The sequence below is a fragment of the Ranitomeya imitator genome, chromosome 4 (genome assembly GCF_032444005.1).
Source record: "Ranitomeya imitator isolate aRanImi1 chromosome 4, aRanImi1.pri, whole genome shotgun sequence".
Taxonomy (NCBI): Eukaryota; Metazoa; Chordata; class Amphibia; order Anura; family Dendrobatidae; genus Ranitomeya; species Ranitomeya imitator.
In genome coordinates, this window is record NC_091285.1 from 94,155,745 (window position 1) to 94,179,915 (window position 24,171).

The window sequence follows — 24,171 nt, forward strand, 5'->3', positions numbered from 1 at the left end:
AATACAATTCTTTATCTAAATAATAAAAAAACAATAACAGTACACATATTTAGTATCGCCATGTCCGTAACGACCCGACCTATAAAACTGTCCCACTAGTTAACCTATTCAGTGAACACCGTAATAAAAAAAGAAAGACGAGGCAAACACGACGCTTTATTATAATACCGCCAAACAAAAAGTGGAATAACACGCAATCAAAAAGACCGATATAAATAACCATGATGCCGCTGAAAACGACATCTTGTCCCGCAAAAAACGAGCTGCCATACAGCGTAATCAACAAAAAAATAAAAAAGTTATAGTCCTTAGAATAAAGCAATGCAAAAATAATTATTTTTAATAAAAAAATATTTCTTTCATATAAAAGCGCAAAACATAAAAAAATGATATAAATGAGGTATTGTTGTAATCACTCTGACCCGAGGAATAAAACTGCTTTATCAATTTTACCAAACGTGGAATAGTAAAAGCGCCCCTCCCCCCAAAAGAAATTCATGAATAGCTGGTTTTTGTTCATTCTACCTCACAACAATCGGAATAAAAAGTGATCAAAAACTGTCACTTGCCCGAAAATGGTGCAAAAAAAAGGTCAACTCGTTCCGCAAAAAACAAGATCTCATACGACTCTGTGGACCAAAATATGGCAAAATTATAGCTCTCAAAATGTGGAGATGCAAAAACTATTTTTTGCAATAAAAAGCGTCTTTTAGTGTGTGTCGGCTGCCAATCATAAAAATCCGCTAAAAACCCGCTATAAAAGTAAATCAAACCCCCCTTCATCACCCCCTTAGTTAGAGAAAAATAATAAAATTTTAAAAAATGTATTTATTTCCATTTTCCCATTAGGGATAGGGTTGGGGCTAAAGTTAGGGTTAGGCTAGGGTCACATTGCGTTATGTGACCGCGTTTAAGGACTACGTTACACCGCGGCATAATGCGGTGTAACGTAATCCGTTAATGCCACCATAGCCTGTAATGGAGAACGCATCGCTAGCGCACGCCCACATTGGGCGTGCGCTAGCGATGTGCCATCATTTGAGTGACTTGCAGCGTTCGCGGTCCGTTCCTTGCTAGCGCAGATCAGGGATCTGCACTAGCAGGATTGGCTAACGCGATCCCCATTGGGACATTGCGTTAGCATGGTCCGTAGCGCTATGCGCTAAACGGACTGCCCTAACGCAATGTGACCCTAGCCTTAGGGCTGGGGTTGGGGCTAAAGTTGGGGTTTGGGCTAAAGTTAGGGTTAGGGTTGGGGCTAAAGTTAGGGTTAGGGTTGGGGCTAAAGTTAGGGTTGGGGTTAGGGTTAGGGTTGGTGTTAGGGTTATGGTTGGGGCTAAAGTTAGGGTTATGGTTGGGGCTAAAGTTAGGGTTGAAGCTAAAGTTAGGGCTAGGGTTGGGGCTAAAGTTAGGGTTGGGGCTAAAGTTAGGGTTTGGATTACATTTACATTTGGGATTAGGGTTAAGGGTGTGTTTGAGTAAGGGTTTCAGTTAGAATTGGGGGGTTTACACTGTTTAGGCACATCAGGGGCTCTCCAAACGCGACATGGCGTCCGATCTTAATTCCAGCCAATTCTGCTTTGAAAAGTAAAACAGCTCTCCCATGCGCCCAAACAGGGGTTTACCCCAACATATGGGGTATTGGCGTACTCAGGACAAATTGGACAACAACATTTTGGGTTTAATTTCTCTTGTTACCCTTGGGAAAATAAAAATTTGGGGGCTAAAAATTCATTTTTGTGTGTGACAAATTGGACAACAACTATTGGGGTCAAATTTCTCCTTTTACCCTTGGGAAGATACAAAACCAGGGGCTAAAAAATAAATAATTTTTGTGGAAAAAATAAAAGATTTTTTTATTTTCACAGCTTTGTGTTATAAACTGTAGTGAAGCACTTGGGGGCTCAAAGTTCTCACAACACATCTAGATAAGTTCCTTGTTGGGTCTAGTTTTCAATATGGGTCACTTGTGGGGGATTTCTACTGTTTATGTACATCAGGGGCTCTGCAAATGCAACGTGATGCCTGCAGACCAATCCATCTAAGTCTGCATTCCAAACGGCGCTCCTTCCCTTCTGAGCTCTGCCATGTGCCCAAATGGAGGTTCCCCCCACATATGGGGTATCAGCGTACTCGGGACAAATTGGACAACAACATTTGGGGTCTAATTTCTCCTGTTACCCTTGGGAAAATGCAAAACTGGGGCTAAAAAATAATTTCTGTGGAAAAAAATGTTTTTATATTTTCACAGTTCTGCATTCAAAACCGTAGTGAAACACTTCGGGGTTCAAAGTTCTCACAACACATCTGGATAAAATCCATGAGGGGTCTAGTTTCCAATATGGGGTCACTTGTGGGGGGTTTCTATTGTTTAGGTACATCAGGGGCTCTGCAAATGCAACATGACACCTTCAGGCCAATCCATCTAAATCTGCATTCCAAACGGCACTCCTTCCCTTCCGAGCTCTGCCATGCGCCCAAACAGTGGTTCCCCCCACATATGGGGTATCAGCATACTCAGGACAAATTAGAAAACAATGTTTTGGGTCCAATTTCTCCTGTTACCCTTGGGAAAATACAAAACTGGGGGCTAAAAAATAATTTTTATGGAAAAAAAAGATTTTTTATTTTCACATCTCTGCTTTAAAAACTGTAGTGAAACAGTTGGAGGTTCAAAGTTCTCACAACACATCTAGATAAGTTCCTTAGGAGGTCTTCTTTCCAAAATGGTGTCACTTGTGGTGGGTTTTAATGTTTAGGCAAACCAGGGGCTCTCCAAAGGTGACATGGTGTCCTATCTCAAGTCCAGTCAATTTTGCATTGAAAATTCAAACGGCACTCCTTCCCATCCGAGCTCTGTCATGCGCCCAAACAGTGGTTTACCCCCAAAAATGGGATATCAGCATACTCAGCACAAATTTTAGAAAAACTTTTGGGGTCCAATTTATTCTGTTACCCTTGGGAAAATAAAAAATTTGGGGTGAAAAGATCATTTTTTGTGAAAAAATATGACTTTTTATTTTTACGGCTCTACATTATAAACTTCTGTGAAGCATGTAGTGGGTCAAAGTACTTACCATATATCTAGATAGGTTCCTTAGGGGGTCTACTTTCTATAATGGTGTCACTTGTGTGGGTGTTTCAATGTTTAGGCACATCAGGGGCTCTCCAAACGCGACATGGCGTCCCATCTGAATTCTAGTCAATTTTCCATTGAAAAGTCAAATGATGCTCCTTCCTTTCCGAGCTCTACCATGCACCCAAACGGTGGTTTACCCCCACATATGGGGTATCAGCATACTCAGGACAAATTGTACAACAACTATTGCATTCCAATTTCTTTTGTTACTCTTGGGAAAATAAAAAATTGGGGGCGAAATATCATTTTTGTGAAAAAATATGATTTTTTATTTTTTTATTTAAATAAAAAATCACCGAGTGCTGTGAAGCACTCGGTGGGTCAAAGTGCTCACCACTAGGGTTGAGCGACTTTTACTTTTATAGGATCGGGTCGGGTTTCACGAAACCCGACTTTTTCAAAAGTCGGGTCGAGTGAAATCGGCCGATCCTATAAAAAAGTCGGGGTTGGCCGAAACACGAAACCCAATGCAGTGCATTGGATTTCCAATTGTTCCCAGGGTCTGAAGGAGAGGAAACTCTCCTTCAGGCCCTGGGATCCATATTTAAGTGTAAAATAAAGAATTAAAATAAAAAATATTGCAATACTCACCCTCGGACGCGCCCTGGTACTAACCGGCAGCCTTCCTTCCTTAGAATCAGCGCGTGAAGGGCCTTAGATGACGTCGCGGCTTGTGATTGGTCGCGCGACCGCCCATGTGACCGCTCACGCGACCAATCACAAGCCGCGATGTCACCGAAGGTCCTTCAAGCGCTGATTCTTAGGAAGGAAGGCTGCCGGAAAGAAGCAGGGCGCGTCCAAGGGTGAGTATATTCCTATTAGGCAGCAATATTTTTTAATTTACTTCTTTATTTTACACTTAAATATAGATTCTGATACCGATTTCTGATATTGCAAACATATCGGATCTCGGGATCGGAATTCCGATACCAGATTCAGAAGATCGCCGACCTCATGGCCGACCCCACACAGGGGTCGGGTCGGGTTTCATGAAACCCGACTTTGCCAAAAGTCGTCGACTTCTGAAAATGGCCGACCCGTTTCGCTCAACCCTACTCACCACACATCTAGATAAGTTCCTTAGGGGTCTAGTTTCCAAAATGGTGTCACTTGTGGGGGGTTTCAATGCTTTGGCACATCAGGGGCTCTCCAAACGCGACATGGCCTCCTATCTCAATTCCAGTTAATTTTGCATTGAAAAGTCAAATGGCGCTCCTTCCTTTCCAAGCTCTGCCATGCACCCAAACAGTGGTTACCCCCACATATGGGATATCGGGGTACTCAGGAGAAATTGTACAACAACTTTTGGGGTCTAATTTCTCCTGTTACCCTTGGTAAAATAAAACAAATTGGATCAGAACTACATTTTTTGTGAAAAAAAGTAAAATTTTCTTTCTTTTAAACATTCCAAAAATTCCTGTGAAGCACAGGAAACTTCTTGAATGTTGTTTTGAGCACCTTGAGGGGTGCAGTTTTTAGAATAGTGTCACACTTGAGTATTTTTTATCATATAGACCCCTCAAAGTGACTTCAAATGTGATGTGGTCCCTAAAAAAATGGTGTTGCAAAAATGAGAAATTGCTGGTCAACTTTTAACCCTTATAACTCCCTAGCAAAAAAAATGTTTGCTTCCAAAATTGTGGTAATGTAAAGTAGACATTTGGGAAATGTTACTTATATATATATATATATATATATATATATATATATATATATATATATATAAGTATTTTATGTGACATATCTCTGTGATTTAAGGGCATAAAAATTCAAATTTGGAAAATCGTGAAATTTTCAGAATTTTCGCCAAATTTCCATTTTTTTCACAAATAAACGCAGGTAATATCAAAGAAATTTTACCACTATCATGAAGTACAATATGTCTCGAGAAAACAGTATCAGAATCATCAGGATCTATTGAAGCATTCCAGAGTCATAACCTCGCAAAGGGACAGTGGTCAGAATTGTAAAAATTAGCCCGGTCATTAACGTGCAAACCACCCTTGGGGTAAATGGTTTAAACATGCTGTCTGAAAAGGCAACCTTCGAACATGAGACAAATGGAGCAGTTTGCTCTTGAGGATTGGGCCAAAATACCTGTCGAGAAATGCAGAAGTCTCATTGACAATTACAGGAATCATTTGATTGCAGTGGTTGCCTCAAAAGTTGTGCAACAAAATATTAAGTTAAGGGTACCATCATTTCTGTCCAGGCCTAATTCATGAGTTTTATTTTTTTTAATTCTGTGTAAGCATGGTTGAAAAGCAGTGTCTGACTTTCATTTGTTCATTTTCATAGATCTTTTATTTATTATTACTTTTGTCAGATTCAAGTTATTTCTCTGACCATTGTGGGTTTTTCTGTCATTAAACGAGGGGTACCAACAATTTTGACCAGGTGTGTATATCACTTCTACAAAAAGTGATCATAACCTAGTGTATATGCCAAAATGATACCAATAAAATCTAGTACTGTGAAAAAAAAACTCTATAGCTCTTATTGATGGAAAGCTAAAAGTGTTAAGAGTCTCGAAAAAAATTCAACAAATCATTTTTTTTCCACAAAGTTAAGAATTTTTAAGCCACTGATATAGCAAAAAAGCTATGCGTGTCTGGTATTGCAGTAATGGTACTAACTTGGAGAATTATGTTGCTGTATAATTTAACATTAATGCTGTAACAATGGAACCATAATATTGTGGAGATTTTTTTTCACCATTTCACCCCACATAGAATATTTTTACTATTTTTCAGTACATTATATTATAAAATGGATGGTGTCTGTAAAATCTGCAGCTTGCCCTGCAATAAACAAGCCCTAATATTGTTAGTTTACAAAAAAGAAAGTTGGATGGCTCTGAAAAACAGCAAAAAGTGAAAAAATGAAAGTTCACTGCATCGTTAATAGAATTAATACTGCTATGCTAAATTATTTTTTGATTTTCGATTCAAATAACAAATAAAGAAATAATTAAAATTCATTTTAAAGAATATTAATGATTTGCAGCTTTATGTATTTTTGTTTCTCACTTTGCTCAGAGTTATATATTCAATTCCACAAATATATAAATATACAGTGGGGAAAAAATTTATTTAGTCAGCCACCAATTGTGCAAGTTCTCCCTCTTAAAAAGATGAGAGAGGCATGTAATTGAAATCATAGGTAGACCACAACTATGAGAGTCAAAATGAGAAAACAAATCCAGAATATCACCTTGTCTTATTTGGCAAGATTTATTTTGCAAATTATGATGGAAAATAAGAATTTGGTCATTAGCAAAAGTTAATCTCAATATTTTGTTATATATCCTTTGTTGGCAATGACAGAGGTCAAATGTTTTCTGAAAGTCTGCACAAGGTTAGCTCACACTGCTGGTGGTATTTTGGCCCATTCCTCCATGCAGATCTCCTCTACAGCAGTGATGTTTTGGGCCTATTGCATGGCAACATGGACTTTCAGCTCCCTCACAAAGGTTATCTATGGGGTTGAGATCTGGAGACTAGTGGCTAGGCCACTCCCAGCCCTTCATATGCTTCTTGCGAAGCCACTCCTTCATTGCCCTGGCAGTGTGCTTTGGATCATTATCATGCTGAAAGACCCGTCTATGTTACTTCTTCAATGCCCTTGCTGATGGAAGGAGATTTGCTCTCAAAATCTCAAGATATTTGGCCACATTTATTCGTTCATGTACACGGATCAGTCATCCTAGTCCCTATGCAGAGAAACAGCCCCAAAGCATGATGTTTACACCCAAGCTTCACAGTAGGTATGGTGTTCTTTGGATGCAACTCAGGATTCTGTCTCCTCCAAACATGACAAGTTTTGCTTCTATCATACATTTCTACTTTGGTTTCATCAGACCATATGATATTCTCCCAATACTCTTCTGGACAATCCAATTGCTCTCTATCAAACTTCAGACGGCCTGGACTTGTACTGGCTTAAGCAGGGGGACACGTCTGGCACTGCAGAATCTGAGTCCCTGGCGGCGTAGTGTGTTACTGATGGTAGCCTTTGTTACAGTGGTTCCAGTTCTATGCAGGTCATTCACTAGGTCCCCACATGTGGTTCTGGGATTTTTTCTCACTGTCCTTGTGATCATTTTGACCCCATGGGGTGAGATTTTTTGTGGAGCCCCAGATAGAGAGAGATTATCAGTGGTCTTGTATGTCTTCAATTTTCTTATTACTGAACCCACAGTTGATTACATCACACCAAGCTGCTTGCTTAATGCAGATTCAGTCTTCCCAGCCTGGTGCAGGGCTACAATTTTGTTTCTGGTGTCCTTCGACACCTCTTTGGTCTTCACCATAGTGGAGTTTGGAGTGTGACTGTTTGAGGTTGTGGATAAGTGTCTTTTATACTGATAACAAGTTCAAATAGGTTCCATTACTACTGGTAATGAGTGGAGGACAGAAGAGCCTCTTAAAGAAGTTACAGGTCTGTGAGAGGAGGAAATCTTGCATGTTTTTAGGTGACCAAATACTTATATTACACCATAGTATGCAAAATAAATCTTGCCATATCAGACAAGGTGATTTTCCGGATTTGTTTTCTCAATTTTTACTCTCATAGTTGTGGCCTACCTATGATGTCAATTACAGGCCTCACTTATTTTTTAAGTGGAATAATTTGCACAATTGGTAGCTGACTAAATGCATTTTTTCCCCACTGTACATGTATTATGTATGAAAAATGTAGTGTGTGTTAATGGTTTAATATAAATTATATACCCCAAAGTTTTGCAAAACAAATTAACCTTCAAATATATTAAGCAGATGAATGTGATTGCACTTCAAATTTCCACTGTAATTATAATGTGTGTTGTTTTAATTTTTAGGCTGGTACAGAGGATATCTGGTTAAACAGAGATTACATGTGGTAAGATTAAATTGTTTTCAATATTTCATTTGATTTACCACTCTCCTAAAAGTTGTGTAATGTACATTTTGGCTGATCATACAGCTGCTATAGGGCCCATAAATTGCGGGTGGTGCCACTTTTAAGTGAGCCCTCCCCCCGCTTGTCATCTATGAACATTGCATCCACAGGATACAGATACCATTGAATAGAATGGTGGATCAGTCTACGCCTGTGAGTCTAAGACCCAGCATGCTGCTGGCACGATGACGTCACTATTATGGATGGGCGAATCTGAACAGTAAAGTTCTGCATCCGTACAGAGCACCAACCGTTCGGGCATGGACACCGAATATGGACTTCACCGGGAAGTCCTTGTTGTTGTTTGGGTTCGGCCACCCGATCACGGGGTTGTATGTCGCACTGTCATGTGCATGACAGTGCTGCAAACAATACTTCTGATCGGCTGTAAAATCATTACTGCCGGTTAGACAGCAGCGGTTCCCAGGCTTTCAAATGACAACTTGTGCCTGCAGCTGTGATCAGATGTATAAAGTTTACCTCCAGTCACTAGTGTCAACTGATGAAACTATTGCACCCATCAGCCAACGACTTATGCTGCTAATGAGAGTGAGAGCAGGATCAGTTGATGAGAGTATTCATCAGATAGCACTCTAACTAAATAATTACAAAAAATTAAAATTAAAATTAAAAAAATAAATAAAATGGCATGGGGTCCCCCCATTTTTGGCAATCAGACTTGCTAAAGCAGACAGCTGGGGCTGGTATTCTCAATCTGGTGAGAGGCCATGGATATTCCCACCCCCAGCATAAAAATAGCAGCCACCCAGAAAAGGCACATCTATTAGATGCGCCAATTGTGGCGCCTTGCCTGGCTCTGCCCTCTTGTATTGTAGCGGTGGCAAGTGAGGTTGATGTTGCCTTTGTATTGTCTGGTAACATTAAGCCAATGGATTAGTTATGGAGAGGCATCTGTAAGACACCTATCCATTACTAATCAAATAGTTATATTTTAAATAAACACACAGCAACAATTAAGTCATATATTTGAAATAAAAAAATACACACTTTTCCTTTTTAATTAAAAAAACAAACAGATATACTCACCTAGCACCCATTCCATTGAATCCCTCATCTCCTGTAATCAAACAGAAATAAAAAGCAACAATATCCTTCACCTGTCCGAAGTTCTGTCCCATGCCTTAATCCATATATGTCAATTACTTGTTTTCAACCTGGACAGTGCCAAGATGTGTCTGTCGACACTGGGAACCACTGATGAATGGGCTGCTGCGACCACAGCATCAGTGAGCAGCAGTGATGTCATAGAGGTTACCATGGGTCACTGAGGCTGCATTCCCAGCCAGGCCAATTAACTGTGGTGACCTCATAGGTAAGTTGACCGCAGTTCAAATTCAGAGCAGTGAAATTCTCCCGGAGTGCAGCAATAGATCCAAGGAAAAATGAATATGATGTTTTAGGTATTGTACCCAATTTGAAGTCCAAAATGCCAAAACTGGACAATTCCTGTAATTCACGTAGAATTTTGGACTGAGAATTTAAAAAAGTATCCTCCTCGACTTTGAATTTGAAAATTAAAGAAATAAAATTGTGGAATTATGAAAATCATGGGAAGATGGAAATATTAATGATATGCTATGCTAATAATGAACTAAAACAACATTTTTAAAACCTCTTGATTTATTCAGTATTGTGTCACATGCAGAATTACATGCACTTAAATTCATTGGCATGCAATTAATGAGGTTATAGTGTTGTCTAAGGAAAGTTTTGCCTCACTGAATGTACTTTGTATACATACCAAGATCTGTTGCTGGCAGCTCTAATTTATTTATCTTACTTAAGGTACCTTCACACATAACGATATTGTTAACGATATCGTTGCTTTTTGTGACGTAGCAACGATATCGTTAATGAAATCGTTATGTGTGACAGCGACCAACGATCAGGCCCCTGCTGGGAGATCGTTGGTCGCTGAACAAAGTCCAGAACTTTATTTCGTCGCTGGACTCCCTGGAGACATCGCTGGATCGGCGTGTGTGACACCGATCCAGCGATGTCTTCACTGGTAACCAGGGTAAACATCGGGTAACTAAGCGCAGGGCCGCGCTTAGTAACCCAATGTTTACCCTGGTTACCATCCTAAAAGTAAAAAAAAACAAACAGTACATACTTACCTAACGCTGTCTGTCCTCCAGCGCTGTGCTCTGCACTCCTCCTGTACTGGCTGTGAGCGTCGGTCAGCCGGAAAGCAGAGCGGTGACGTCACCGCTCTGCTTTCCGGCCGCTGTGCTCACAGACAGTACAGGAGGAGAGCAGAGCACAGCGCTGGAGGACAGACAGCATTAGGTAAGTATGTACTGTTTGTTTTTTTTTACTTTTAGGATGGTAACCAGGGTAAACATCGGGTTACTAAGCGCGGCCCTGCGCTTAGTTACCCAATGTTTACCCTGGTTACCGGCATCGTTGGTCGCTGGAGAGCGGTCTGTGTGACAGCTCTCCAGCGACCAAACAGCGACGCTGCAGCGATCCGGATCGTTGTCGGTATCGCTGCAGCGTCGCTTAATGTGAAGGGGCCTTTACAGTGCCTTGCGAAAGTATTCGGCCCCCTGAAACTTTTCAACCTTTTCCCACATGTTATGCTTCAAACATAAAGATACCAAATGTAAATTTTTGCTGAAGAATCACCACCCATTGGAAGACAATTGTGAAGTTGAATGAAATTTATTGGTTATTTTACATTTTTGTGGAAATTCAAAAACTGAAAAGTGGGGCGTGCAATATTATTCGCCCCTTTTCTTTCAGTGCAACAAACTCACTCCAGAAGTTCATTGTGGATCTCTGAATGATCCAATGTTGTCCTAAATGCCTAATGATGATAAATATAATCCACCTGTGTGTAATCAAGTCTTCTTCGCATAAATGCACCTGCTCTGTGATAGTCTCAGGGTTCTGTTTGAAGGACAGAAAGCATCAGGAAGACCAAGGAACACAACAGGCAGGTCCATGATACTGTTGTGGAGAAGTTTAAAGCTTGATTTGGATACAAAATGATTTCCAAAACTTTAAACATCCCAAGGAGCACTGTGCAAGTGATCATATTAAAATGGAAGGATTATCATACCACTGCACATCTACCAAGACCCTGCCGTCCCTCTAAACTTTCATCTCAAACAAGTAGAAGACTGATCAGAGATGCAGCAAAGAGGCCCATGATCACTCTGGATGAACTGCAGAGATCTACAGCTGAGGTGGGACAGTCTGTCCATAGGACAACATTCAGTCGTACACTGCACAAATCTGTTTTTTTTTGGAAGAGTGGCAAGAAGAAAGCCATTTCTCAAAGATATCCACAAAAAATGTTGTTTAATCTTTGCAACAAGCCACCTGGGAGACACATCAAACATGTGGAAGAAGGTGCTCTGGTCAGATGAAACCAAAATCGAACTTTTTGGCAACAATGCCAAACAATATGTTTGGCTTAAAGGCTGCACAGCTCATCACCCTGAACACACCATTCCCACTCTCAAACATGGTGGTGGCAGCATCATGGTTTGGGCCTGCTTTTCTTCAGCAGCGACAGGGAAGATGGTTAAAATTGATGGGAAGATGGATGGAGCCAAATACAGGACCATTCTTGAAGAAATCCTGTTGGAGTCTGCAAAAGACCTGAGACTGGGATGGAGATTTGTCTTCCAACAAGACAATGATCCCAAGCATAAAGCAAAATCTACAATGGAAAGGTTCACAAATAAACATATCCAGGTGTTAGAATGGCCAAGTCAAAGTCCAGACCTCAATCCAATCGAGAATCTGTGGAAAGAGCTGAAAACTGCTGTTCACAAACAATCTCCATCAAACCTCACTGAGCTCGAGCTGTTTGCCAAGGAAGAATGGGCAAGAATTTCAGTCTCTCGATGTACAAAACTGATCGAGACATAACCCAAGCGACTTGCAGCTGGAATCGCAGCAAAAGGTGGCGCAACAAAGTATTAAGTTAAAGGGGCCGAATAATATTGCACACCCCACTTTTCAGTTTTTGGAGTTCCACAAAAATTTAAAATAACCAATAAATTTCATTCAACTTCACAATTGTGTTCCACTTGTTGTTTATTCTTCACCAAAAATTTACATTTGGTATCTTTATGTTTGAAGCATGATACTGTATGTGGGAAAAGGTTGAAAATTTCCAAGAGGCTGATACTTTCGCAGTACTGCAGTTAAATTAGACCTCACATACCAAGCCTAATATTTCAAACAATGTCTACACAAATAACTAGAAGGTGTTTCTATGACATTGGGCTTAGAGCAAAATATACAATAATAAATGTACCCAGGACTGCCACCAGGAATTTCCTGCATCTCATATTGGCCATGTTTTTTGGGCTCCCTTGAGACTCAGCCAAGGCTTCTCTCTAGCTCTGCTTCCACCGCAAACCTTCCACAGTCCTCCTGCCCAGTCTTGGAAAAACTCCACTTCTACACCATGTCCTCCTCACCAATCACACATTAATAGTTCCCATCGAACAACAGATCAGATACATAGCCATCAGCCTTTGTTTTTTACAAATATGCTCAACTGTTTTTAGGTTTATTTTTTATTTATGTGTGACATTCATTTTTTAAAATGACGAATAATACCACATAAAAGGAACAAATACTGTTACACCATGGCTAGACCACATGTTACCACCACATAGTGACTGAATATTACCAAGTACAACAGAGAAATACCGCCACTCCATGACCAGACCCCATATTACCCAACAAAGTGACTGAATAATACCACATAGAAAGAACAAATACTGTCACGCCATGACCGGATCATATATTACCACCACATAGTGACCCAATAATACCACATGTAAGGGTCAAATACCACCACACCATGGCCAGACCACATAGTTACCACATAATACCAAATTCAAGGGACAAGTACTGCCACACCTTGACTAGAGCACATATTACAACCACATAGTGACCGAATACTACAATACTGATCATTAATTAAAAAAGAAAATTAATTTTGTCATAAGTGAAATTATACTCAGGAGCTTTGTATATAGTACACAGTGTATAGTGTTAGTGTACATGTAATACACTGATCACTGGTAACATTATACATAGGAGCTTTGTATATAGTGTCAGTGTACAGGTAGTACAGGAATCACAGTATACACAGGAATACACAGTAGCTCTGTACATAGCATCAGTGTATAGGTAATACAGTGATCCCCAGTGACATGACCACATATTACCACCCCATAGTTATGGAATAATACCACATACAGGGAACAAATACTGACAAACCATGACCAGACCATATTACCATCACATAGTAACTGAATAATACCACATGAAAGGAACAAATACTACAGAACCATGACCAGACCACATATTACCACCACATAGTGACCACATTTTACAATTCTGATTATTAATTAAAAAAAAATACTAATATTACCATAATTACCATTATACACAATAGCTCTGTACATAATATTTAGTGTATAGTGTCAGTGTACAGGTAACACACTGACTCACCGGTGACATCTGTGGTTAAAGTCGTTCATCTTCGCTTCTCTACTTCATCTAGCACAAACTCATCACTCCTTCCAGCCTCTACTCCTTTCTGTATAAAATCACAGAGTTATCTATAGCACCTCTTCCAGAGCACATTTCCAACTTTTTCCCAATTTTACCCACCATTAATATCTAATTAGTTATTATTCAACCCAGCATTCCAAATATAAATTGTATTCCCTCACTGTGACCTGAACTAACTATAAATAGCCACTTTCCCCACCCAATAAATCTAAAAATTAATTAGCCCCTCTACTCTTTCCCCTAATTTATTACCAGTTACACTCCTGCATCCTCAAAGACCATGCTCTATAGCTCCGGCTCCCCCCAATTCATTACTGTATATTTACATGCCTCCCTATACCACAATTCATTATGTATTTTCCTTTCTCTCCCCTTGCCCTCTATTCATCATCATTTGCTCTCCCAAACCCTCACCTTCAATTCTTCATTTGCTGTCCCCCACCTCCAGTTCATCATTATTTGCACTCCCCAAATTAATACATCGTCATTCACTGGCTCCCGTCCCACACCCTCAATTCATCATCATCCTCCCATCGCCATTTGATTCATTGTATTAAAAAAAAAAGTTTGTCACATTTACCTCTGGCAATCCTCTACATGTCAGCTCGCTCCACTTCTGGATAGTAGCATACATGCCAGCATCATTGCATACATGCAATCACCCATGCGCCATAGAAGAGTAGGAGGGACTCTCTTTGAGATGCAAGGACCAGGAAGGCTCCCTGCGATGGCGCATGCTACTTTATAATACTTTAGGGCCTGGTGAACATAAGCACAAGAGGAGGGCCCGGACAGGGACCGCCCCCCCTCTTTACTTCTGCTCATCAGACATCATACAGTAGTAATGCTCTGATGGTTGCCCTGTTCACAAGGGAACATGAAAGTGTCCCTGAAACTGTTTTTCAACAGAACAATGCCAGGCCACTTTTTTTTTTGGTACTGTGAGCAGCAAGCATAGCCTACCCAAGCTATTATGGCCTGTTGTGTCTCTGGAATTATCTCCCATTTAGCACATCTATGACGTCATTGGTCGGCAATTGCAAAAAGAACTGACAGCAGAAGATCTTGATAAATTGCATGCCCAAGTACATTCAGAATATCCCTTCCATATACAACCATAAATAACTTCCTTGATAGAATGTAATGGAGTTCAAATGCATGTGTCTTTGTTTGTGGTATTCATACTTGATATTGAAATAAATCAAGATATTTTGAACATTTTGATTCCATTTTTTCAAAATTTGCATGTTAATAAGTTGTCTTTCAACACTGTGATTTTCATAATTCCACTTTTCCTTCTTAGTGTTGCAATTTCAATGTTGAAAACTATATTTAGACTGTGCGTATCGCTTAATTCTTCACCAATGTCCCCAATTGCTCAAAGATCCTGATCTTTTGGCATCTGAAATTGTGATCATTCCTCTTCCACAGCAAATTAAACATATTCATATTTGTCCTTAATTAATATCACCTTGTAAGAGGCTTGGTTTTGGATATGTGGCTTATGAATCATAGAGGTTCTGACCGCATTATTAAAACAACACAGAGGGGCATAGATGCTCATAAAAAAACATAGTTTGGCATCAAGCCACTAGTCAAGGCGCTCTTGAAATAGTACAGTGTATAAAAGGGGCATAACTGAATTGGAGCAGGTGCAGAGAAGAGCAATCAAAGTTATTAAAGGGGTTTTTGTCTTTAAAAAAAGTGGACCCTAGACAACGTTATACAACATAAATAATAAACAAAGCAAATACTCATCCTTTTAGGGTCCAATACAGACTCTCTGCCATTGCTCATGTCTTGTTGTTTGGCTGCAGTAGTGGCGTAATATTGACAGCAAGCATCACTGCTTATAGTCAACTAGCTGAAGAGCCCGGCGTTGCCTGGGCATAGTAAATATCTGTGGTTAGTTATAGCACCTCACTTCTCTTATGTTCCCATCACGCCTCTCATTTTCCCAATCACATCTTTCATTTTCCCCCTCACATCTCTCATTTTCTCCCTCACACCTCTCATTTTCTCCCTCACTCCTCTCATTCCCCCCTAACACTTGTCATTTCAACCTCACATCTGTCATTTTCTGATCACTCCACTTTTTTTCCTCACTCCTCATTTTGCACTCACACCTCTCATTTTCACCTCATCACCTCAGTATATACATGTTTGTCATCTCCCTTATATATAGTATACATCTGTATGTCATCTCCCTCTATATATAGTATATACCTGTATGTCATCTCCTCCTGTATATAGTATATACCTGTGTGTCATCTCCCCTGTATATAGTATATACCTGAATGTCATCTCCTTCTATATATAGTATATACCTGTATGTCATCTCCTCCTGTATATAGTATATACCTGTGTGTCATCTCCCAAGTATATAGTATATATCTGTGTCATCTCCTCCTGTATATAGTATATACCTGCATGTCATCTTCTATATATAGCATATACCTGTATGTCATCTCCTCCTGTCTGTATAGTATATACCTGTGTATCATCTCCCAAGTATATAGTATATATCTGTGTCATCTCCTCCTGTATATAGTATATACCTGCATGTCATCTTGTATATATAGCATATACCTGTATGTCATCTCCTCCTGTATATAGTACAGGGGTCCCCAACTCCAGTCCTCAAGGCCCACCAACAGGTCATGTTTTCAGGATTTCCTTAGTATTGCCCAGGTGATAATTGCATTACCTGTGCAAAACAAAGGAAAACCTGAAAACATGATCTGTTGGTGGGCCTTGAGGACTGGAGTTGGGGAACACTGATATAGTATATACCTGTGTGTCATCTCCTCCTGTATTAGACCTCGTTCACACGTTATTTGCTCAGTATTTTTACCTCAGTATTTGTAAGCTAAATTGGCAGCCTGATAAATCCCCAGCCAACAGGAAGCCCTCCCCCTAGCAGTATATATTAGCTCACACATACACATAATAGACAGGTCATGTGACTGACAGCTGCCGTATTTCCTATATGGTACATTTGTTGTAGTTTGTCTGCTTAGTAATCAGATTTTTATTTTTGAAGGATAAGACCAGACTTGTGTGTGTTTTAGGGCGAGTTTCGTTTGTCAAGTTGTGTGTGTTGAGTTGCGTGTGGCGACATGCATGTAGCGACTTTTGTGAGATGAGTTTTGTGTGGCAACATGCGTGTAGCAACTTTTTGTGTGTCGAGTTGCATGTGACAGGTTAGTGTAGCAACTTGTGTGCAGCAAGTTTTGCGCATGGCGAGTTTTGCGCGTGGCGAGTTTTGTGTGGTGCCTTTTGAGTATGTGCAAGTTTTGTGTGAGGCAAATTTTGCATGTGTTGCAACTTTTGTGCATGTGGCAATTTTTCCGCGTGTGCAAGTTTTGCGTGTGGCGAGTTTTCCATGAGGTGAGTTTTGCACTTGTGGCGAGTTCTGCGCGTGGCGAGTTTTGAGCGGCAACTTTTGTGTTTCGACTTTTATGTGGCGAGGTTGGAGAATGTGTGGTGAAATGTGTGCTGAGGGTGATATGTGTTCAAGCACGTGGTAGTGTGTGGCGCATTTTGTGTGTGTGTTCATATAATAATAATAATAATAATAATCTTTATTTTTATATAGCGCTAACATATTCCGCAGCGCTTTACAGTTTTGCACACATTATCATCACTGTCCCCGTTGGGGCTCACAATCTAAATTCCCTATCAGTATGTCTTTGGAATGTGGGAGGAAACCGGAGAGCCCGGAGGAAACCCACGCAAACACAGAGAGAACATACAAACTCTTTGCAGATGTTGTCCCTGGTGGGGTTTGAACCCAGGACTCCAGTGCTGCAAGGCTGCAGTGCTAACCACTGCACCACCGTGCCCCCGTCATCCCCGTGTGTGGTGAGTAGCCCATGTCGGGGCCCCACCTTAGCAACTGTACGGTATATACTCTTTGGCGCCATCGCTCTCACTCTTTACGTCCCCCTTGTTCACATCTGGCAGCTGTCAATTTGCCTCCTACACTCTTCCTTTCATTTTTTCCCATTATGTAGATAGGGGCAAAATTGTTTGGTGAATTGGAAAGCACGGGGTTAAAATTTCACCTCACAACATAGCCTATGACGCTCTCAGGGTCCAGACATGTGATTGTGCAAAATTTTGCGGCTGTAGCTGCGACGCCTCCAACACTTTTCCTTTCACTTTTTCCCCATTATGTAGATAGGGGCAAAATAGTTTGGTGAATTGGAAAGCGCGGGGTTAAAATTTCACCTCACAACATAGCCTATGACGCTCTCAGGGTCCAGATGTGTGACTGTGCAAAATTTTGTGGCTGTAGCTGCGACGCCTCCAACACTTTTCCTTTCACTTTTTCCCCATTATGTAGATAGGGGCAAAATAGTTTGGTGAATTGGAAAGCGCGGGGTTAAAATTTCACCTCACAACATAGCCTATGACGCTCTCGGGGTCCAGACGTGTGACTGTGCAAGATTTGGTGGCTGTAGTTTCGACGCCTCCAACACTTTTCCTTTCACTTTTTTCCCCATTATGTAGATAGGGGCAAAATTGTTTGGTGAATTGGAACGCGCGGGGTTAAAATTTTGCCTCACAACATAGCCTATGACGCTCTCGGGGTCCAGACGTGTGACTGTGGAAAATTTTGTGGCTGTAGCTGCGACTCCTCCAACACTTTTCCTTTCACTTTTTTCCCCATTATGTAGATAGGGGCAAAATTGTTTGGTGAATTGGAACGCGCGGGGTTAAAATTTCACCTCACAATATAGCCTATGACGCTTTCGGGGTCCAGACGTGTGACTGTGCAAAATTTTGTGGCTGTAGCTGCGACGGTGCAGATGCCAATCCCGGACATACACACACACACACATACACCCACACACACACATACACACATTCAGCTTTATATATTAGATTACTCAGTTAAACAGCTGAGCTCAGTGATTGACTGCAGCCGTGAAGAAAGTTGTTAACTTGACATCACCACTGCTGCCAAAACACAGAGACTCGAGTAGTGGCTGAGAGCTAGCGCTAGACCTTAGGAGTGTAACTGTTCTGCTTTATAATTGTTCTATTTGCGTCCCCTTCCCATAAAGATGAAAACCCCTTTATGTTAGGCTACTTTCACATTTCCGTTTTTTAGCATACATCGCAATGTGTCGTTTTGGGAAAAAAAAAGCATCCTGCAAATTTTCCCGCAGGATGCGTTTTTTTCCCATAGACTTGTATTGCCGACGGATCATGACGTATGGCCACACGTCGCGTCCGTCGTGCACTGGATGCATCGGGTTTTGGCGGCTCGTCATCTCAGAAAAACGTTCAAGAGAACGTTTTTCCATATGTCGCATCCAGTGTTTCACACTGCGCATGCCCAGCAGGAAATATCGCTCTCACGATCTTTCCTGCTCGGCAACGCAGACGGAAATGTGAAGGAAAACACTTCCGTCAGTACGTTGCACCGACGCTTCGTGACGGCCCCGTACCGACGGAAGTGTGAAAGAAGCCTTAATGGGTGGACTGCAGCACCAAGAAAGGTTGTCAAATCTTGGAGTGATTTAGTTTCATTGATCAAATATATGATGGTGCAGTGCAGAGAAGTTTCAAATAATCTTTTTAAACCAAGACCTGTAATGATGTCAAGGGCATCCTTACCTATAAAAGAAAGATATTTAATCACCATCACAGGCAGCAGTCCTTTACTGTGCAAGCAGTAAGACTATGGTATGCAACACTCATAGATAGGTGGAAAATATATACAGGTGATTCTCCCAAAATTAGAATATCATCAAAAATGTATTTATTTCAGTTCTTCAAAACAAAAAGTGAATCTCATATATTACAGAGCCATTACAAACAGAGTGATCTATTTCAAGTATTTCTTTCTGTTAACCCCTTAATCCCATATGACGTACTATCCCGTCAAGGTGACCTGGGACTTAATTCGCAGTGACGGGATAGTACGTCATACGCGATCGGCTGTGCTCACAGGGGGAGCGAGGCTGATCGCGGCTTGGTGTCAGCTGACTATTGCAGCTAACATCCGGCACTATGTGCCAGGAGCGGTCACGGACCGCTCCCGGCACATTAACCCCCGGCACACCGCGATCAAACATGATCGCAGTGTTCCGGGGGCATAGGGAAGCATCGCGCAGGGAGGTGGCTCCCTGCGGGCTTCCCTGAGATGATCGGTACAAGGCGATGTGCTCACCTTGTACCGAACGTCTCCTCCCTGCAGGCCCTGGATCCAAAATGGCCACAGGGCTACTTCCGGGTCCTGCAGGGAGTACTTTCGGGTCCAGAGCAGGCTCTGGTAACCAAGCAGCAGGGCACGCCAGATCGCTGATCTGACACAGTGCTCTGCAAAGTGGTCTGTGACTATACAGTGATGCCCCCCTTTTTTTTAGATGTGTAAAAAAAAAAAAAATTCCTAAATAAATTTAAAAAAAAAATATTGTTCCCATAAATACATTTCTTTATCTAAAAAAAAAAAAAACAATAAAAGTACACATATTTACCATCGCCGCGTCCGAAACGACCCGAGCTTTAAAACTGTCCCACTAGTTAACCCCTTCAGTGAGCACTGTAAAAAAAAAAAAAAAAAAAAAAAAAAAAAAGCGAGGCAAAAAGCAACGCTTTATTATCATACTGCAAAACAAAAAGTGGAATGACACGCAATCAAAAAGGCGGATATAAATAGCCATGATACCGCTGAAAACATCATCTTGTCCCGCAAAAAATGAGCTGCCATACAGCATCATCAGCGAAAAAATGAAAAAGTTACAGTCCTCAGAATAAAGCGATGCAAAGATAATTATTTTTTCTATAAAAAAATGATATAAATGAGGTATCGCTGTAATCGTACTGACCCGAAGAATAAAACTGCTTTATCCATTTTACCAAATGCGGAACGGTATAAACGCCCCCCCAAAAGAAATTCATGAATAGCTGGTTTTTGGTCATTCTGCCTCACAAAAATCGGAATAAAAAGCGATCAAAAAATGTCACAAGCCCAAAAATGTTACCAATAAAAACGTCAACTCGTCCTGCAAAAAACAAGACCTCACATGACTCTGTGGACCAAAATATAGAAAAATTATAGGTCTCAAAATGTGGTAACGCAAAAAATATTTTTTGCAATAAAAAGCGTCTTTTAGTGTGTGACGGCTGCCAATCATAAAAATCCGCTAGAAAACCCACTATAAAAGTAAATCAAACCCCCCTTCATCACCCCCTTAGTTAGGGAAACATAAAAATATTTAAAAAATGTATTTATTTCCATTTTCCCATTAGGGTTAGGGCTAGGGTTAGGGTTGAGGCTAGAGTTGGGGCTAAAGTTAGGGTTGGGGCTAAAGTTAGAGTTAGGGTTGGGGCTAAAGTTAGGGTTGGGGCCAAAGTTAGGGTTAGAGTTGGGGCTAAAGTTAGGGTTGGGGCTAAAGTTAGGGTTAGGGTTACATTTACGGTTGGGATTAGGGTTAAGGGTGTGTCAGGGTTAGGGGCGTGGTTAGGGTTATGGTTGGGATTAGGGTTAGGGGTGTGTTGGGGTTAGGGTTTCAGTTAGAATTGGGGGTTTCCACTGTTTAGGCACATCAGGGCTCTCCAAACGCGACATGGCGTCCGATCTCAATTCCAGCCAATTCTGCGTTGAAAAACTAAAACCGTGCTCCTTCCCTTCCGAGCTCTCCCAGGCGCCCAAACAGGGGTTTACCCCAACATATGGGGTATCAGCATACTCAGGACAAATTGGACAACAAATATTGGGGTCCAATTTCTCTTGTTACCCTTGGAAAAATAAAAATTTGTGGGTCTAAAAAAACCTTTTTGTGGGAAATCAATTAATTTTTATTTTCACGACTCTGCGTTATAAACTGTAGTGAAACACTTGGGGGTTCAAAGCAGTCAAAACACATCTAGATAAGTTCCTTAGGGGGTCTGCTTTCCAAAATGGTGCCACTTCTGGGGGGTTTCTACTGTTTAGGTGCATCAGGGGCTTTGCAAATGCAATGTGACGCCTGCAGACAAATCCATATAAGTCTGCATTCCAAATGGCGCCCCATCACTTCCGAGCTCTGCCATGCACACAAACGGTGGTTCCCCCCACACATTGGGGATCAGCGTACTCAGGACAAATTGGATAACAACTTTTGGGGTCAAATTTCTCCTGTTACCCTTGGCAAAATACAAAACTGGGGGCTAAAAAATAATTTTTGTGAAAAAAAAAAAATTATTTTCACGGCTCTGCATTATAAACTGTAGTGAAACACTTGGGAGTTCAAAGCTGTCAAAACACAGCTAGATAAGTTCCTTAGGGGGTCTACTTTCCAAAATGGTATTACTTGAGGGGGTTTCAATGTTTAGGCCCATCAGGGGCTCTCCAAACGTGACATTCATGGGATTGATGGAGGTCATACCTTGATAAGTTGGAGCATGGGCAAGAAATAAACAGGTTATGGATGATCTTTATATGTACATGATATCTGTGACATATAATACAGGGGCATTACAAAATGTGCTATCTAGTGAATGGGTTGTAATTCATGCTCCTCTTATTTCCTACAGGGAATATTTCCTAAATCATTTATCCACATCAAGGAGGTTACAAATCAAAAGAAAAGGTATGATTGCACTTTTACTTTTCTGATCACTGCACATGATATGCTCAGAACATAGTCGCAACGTTTTCTGAGTAGTTTTTTTCTCATTTCTATAAATAAATCCTATTTAAGCCTTAAATCTTACCTTAATAATGCTTGTTTCAATTGCCATTTTTAAACATTTTTTATATACTTTGGATTTTTTTTTACCACTTAAATAAAAAAGAACCTATACACAACCATATTGATGGAAAAATATAAAAGCTATGGCTCTGGAAAGCAGAGGAGCAAAAAAAAAATAAATAAATAAATAAAAATTAAAGGAGTTGTTCACTTTCAGGAAAGTGAGCCCTATACTGTGTAAAATGCCTTAAATAAGAAAATTAGCAGCTACACCCTTCTGGAGTCCAGCTATCGATCTAAGAAAGGGTGAGTATAAGCTGAGTTTATTGTTTTTAGGTATTTGACACAATTTGAAGTCCAAAATCCCAAAACTGGACAATCTAAACATAATTGTGATTCTTTTAATTGTCATAATATATTTGCAGTTTCACAGGGGGAATTTTTTGATAATTCTTTTTACTTTTGAGATGTTTGTCTTTGTGTTACTTTTGGATGTGAAGCTTACTCAGTACGTCATGGTCAGCTGGTATTTACCAAACTTGGACATACTGAGTACTGAGCGTTTGCAGAATTTAGCAGTCATGTAGATGGAGGGAGCCCCTTCTACACTTTGATCAGTGCCCTCACGATGTCATATGTCATAACGGAGGACAGATCATTGCCATGATGACCTGATGTCGTCGTAATGACATCCAGATCATTAGGCTGTGGCAAGCCACTCAAAACATGCGCAGAGCACAGTCTCAGGGGCTTGTGTCATGAATTGCAATGGATTAATTGCGATCAGGCTGGTAAAAGGGAAATTCCCATAGTGGTACAAAGTAAAAAAGTAAAAAAATGTAAAAATGTTTTTTTAAAAGACAGAAAGTAATAAGAAAAATAAAAATATATTGTAGTATCTCTGAAAATGTCATCTTGTCCATCAAAAAACAAGCTGCCATACTGCCCCATCAGTTGAAAAATAAAAGTTATACTGCTCAGAACAGAGAAATGCAAAAGTATTTTTTCTATAAAATAGTTTTTACTTTGTAACAGCACTAAAATATAAAAAAACTATATGTTAGGGTTGGCGGAACGCACGGAATATATATATTTATTAGTAGTAGTAGGTGCGCTCGCAAGCCGGGATCCACTGTGCAGGAAAGAACCTGCTGCTAAGTATGGTGGCACATTATAGTACTATAAACAAACTCTGTTGCTTCACAAAGTCTGTTAGCAAAGAGAACGCTGTGCCCTGTTTAGCTCACAGAGGAACACAGCTACTTAGTAGAGCAGTTAGAGGTCATGCAGTCAAATGCAAACAAGCAGCTCCTCTCCGGTGGAGCCAAAATTCTAATGGCTATACGCCAGCCCTGAATCCACACACATGAAACTCCTCGCCAGAGGGGCCAGCATTCTAGGGGTTTATTTCAGCCTGGTCCCTGAATACACACACACGACCACACTGGCGCTGAGCTCATACATAAATTGACACTAGCGCATGGCCGTGCGGTCATGCAAACCTTTTATAGCTGCAGCATGTACAGGACCTTCCCAGAAGGACCAATGGGAAGCTGCCACAGAAGTTAAGTACCTTCAGGACCTTCCTGGAGGACCAATGGGAATTGCTGCAGTATCTGAGCATGTGACCCTCAATCTCCAACAAGAGATCTTGCCCTGGGCATGCTCAGAAGGGGAAAAGCAGGACTTAGTCCCAAAAGTGTCTGCTTGCCGCTGCCCAGCACTGGCGTCAATGGCAGAAGCTGGAAAAGCAGCAGCAACCCTTTGCACAGAGTGAGACTGGGCAAGATGCTGGGACCGATGTCTCCGCTGAGCAGGCTCCACTGCGGCAGA

At 40.9% G+C, this 24,171-nt stretch overlaps 1 protein-coding gene across 1 annotated transcript in view; it reads left to right on the forward strand.

Annotated features, from left to right (window-relative positions):
* DOCK2 (dedicator of cytokinesis 2) overlaps positions 1-24,171 on the forward strand; it is a 1,209,209-nt gene that overhangs the window by 42,223 nt on the left and 1,142,815 nt on the right. The window contains exons 3-4 of the mRNA XM_069763868.1: positions 7,980-8,020; positions 22,181-22,236. Of these exons, the coding sequence (XP_069619969.1) occupies positions 7,980-8,020; positions 22,181-22,236 (97 nt within the window). The remainder of the gene's footprint in view (positions 1-7,979; positions 8,021-22,180; positions 22,237-24,171) is intronic.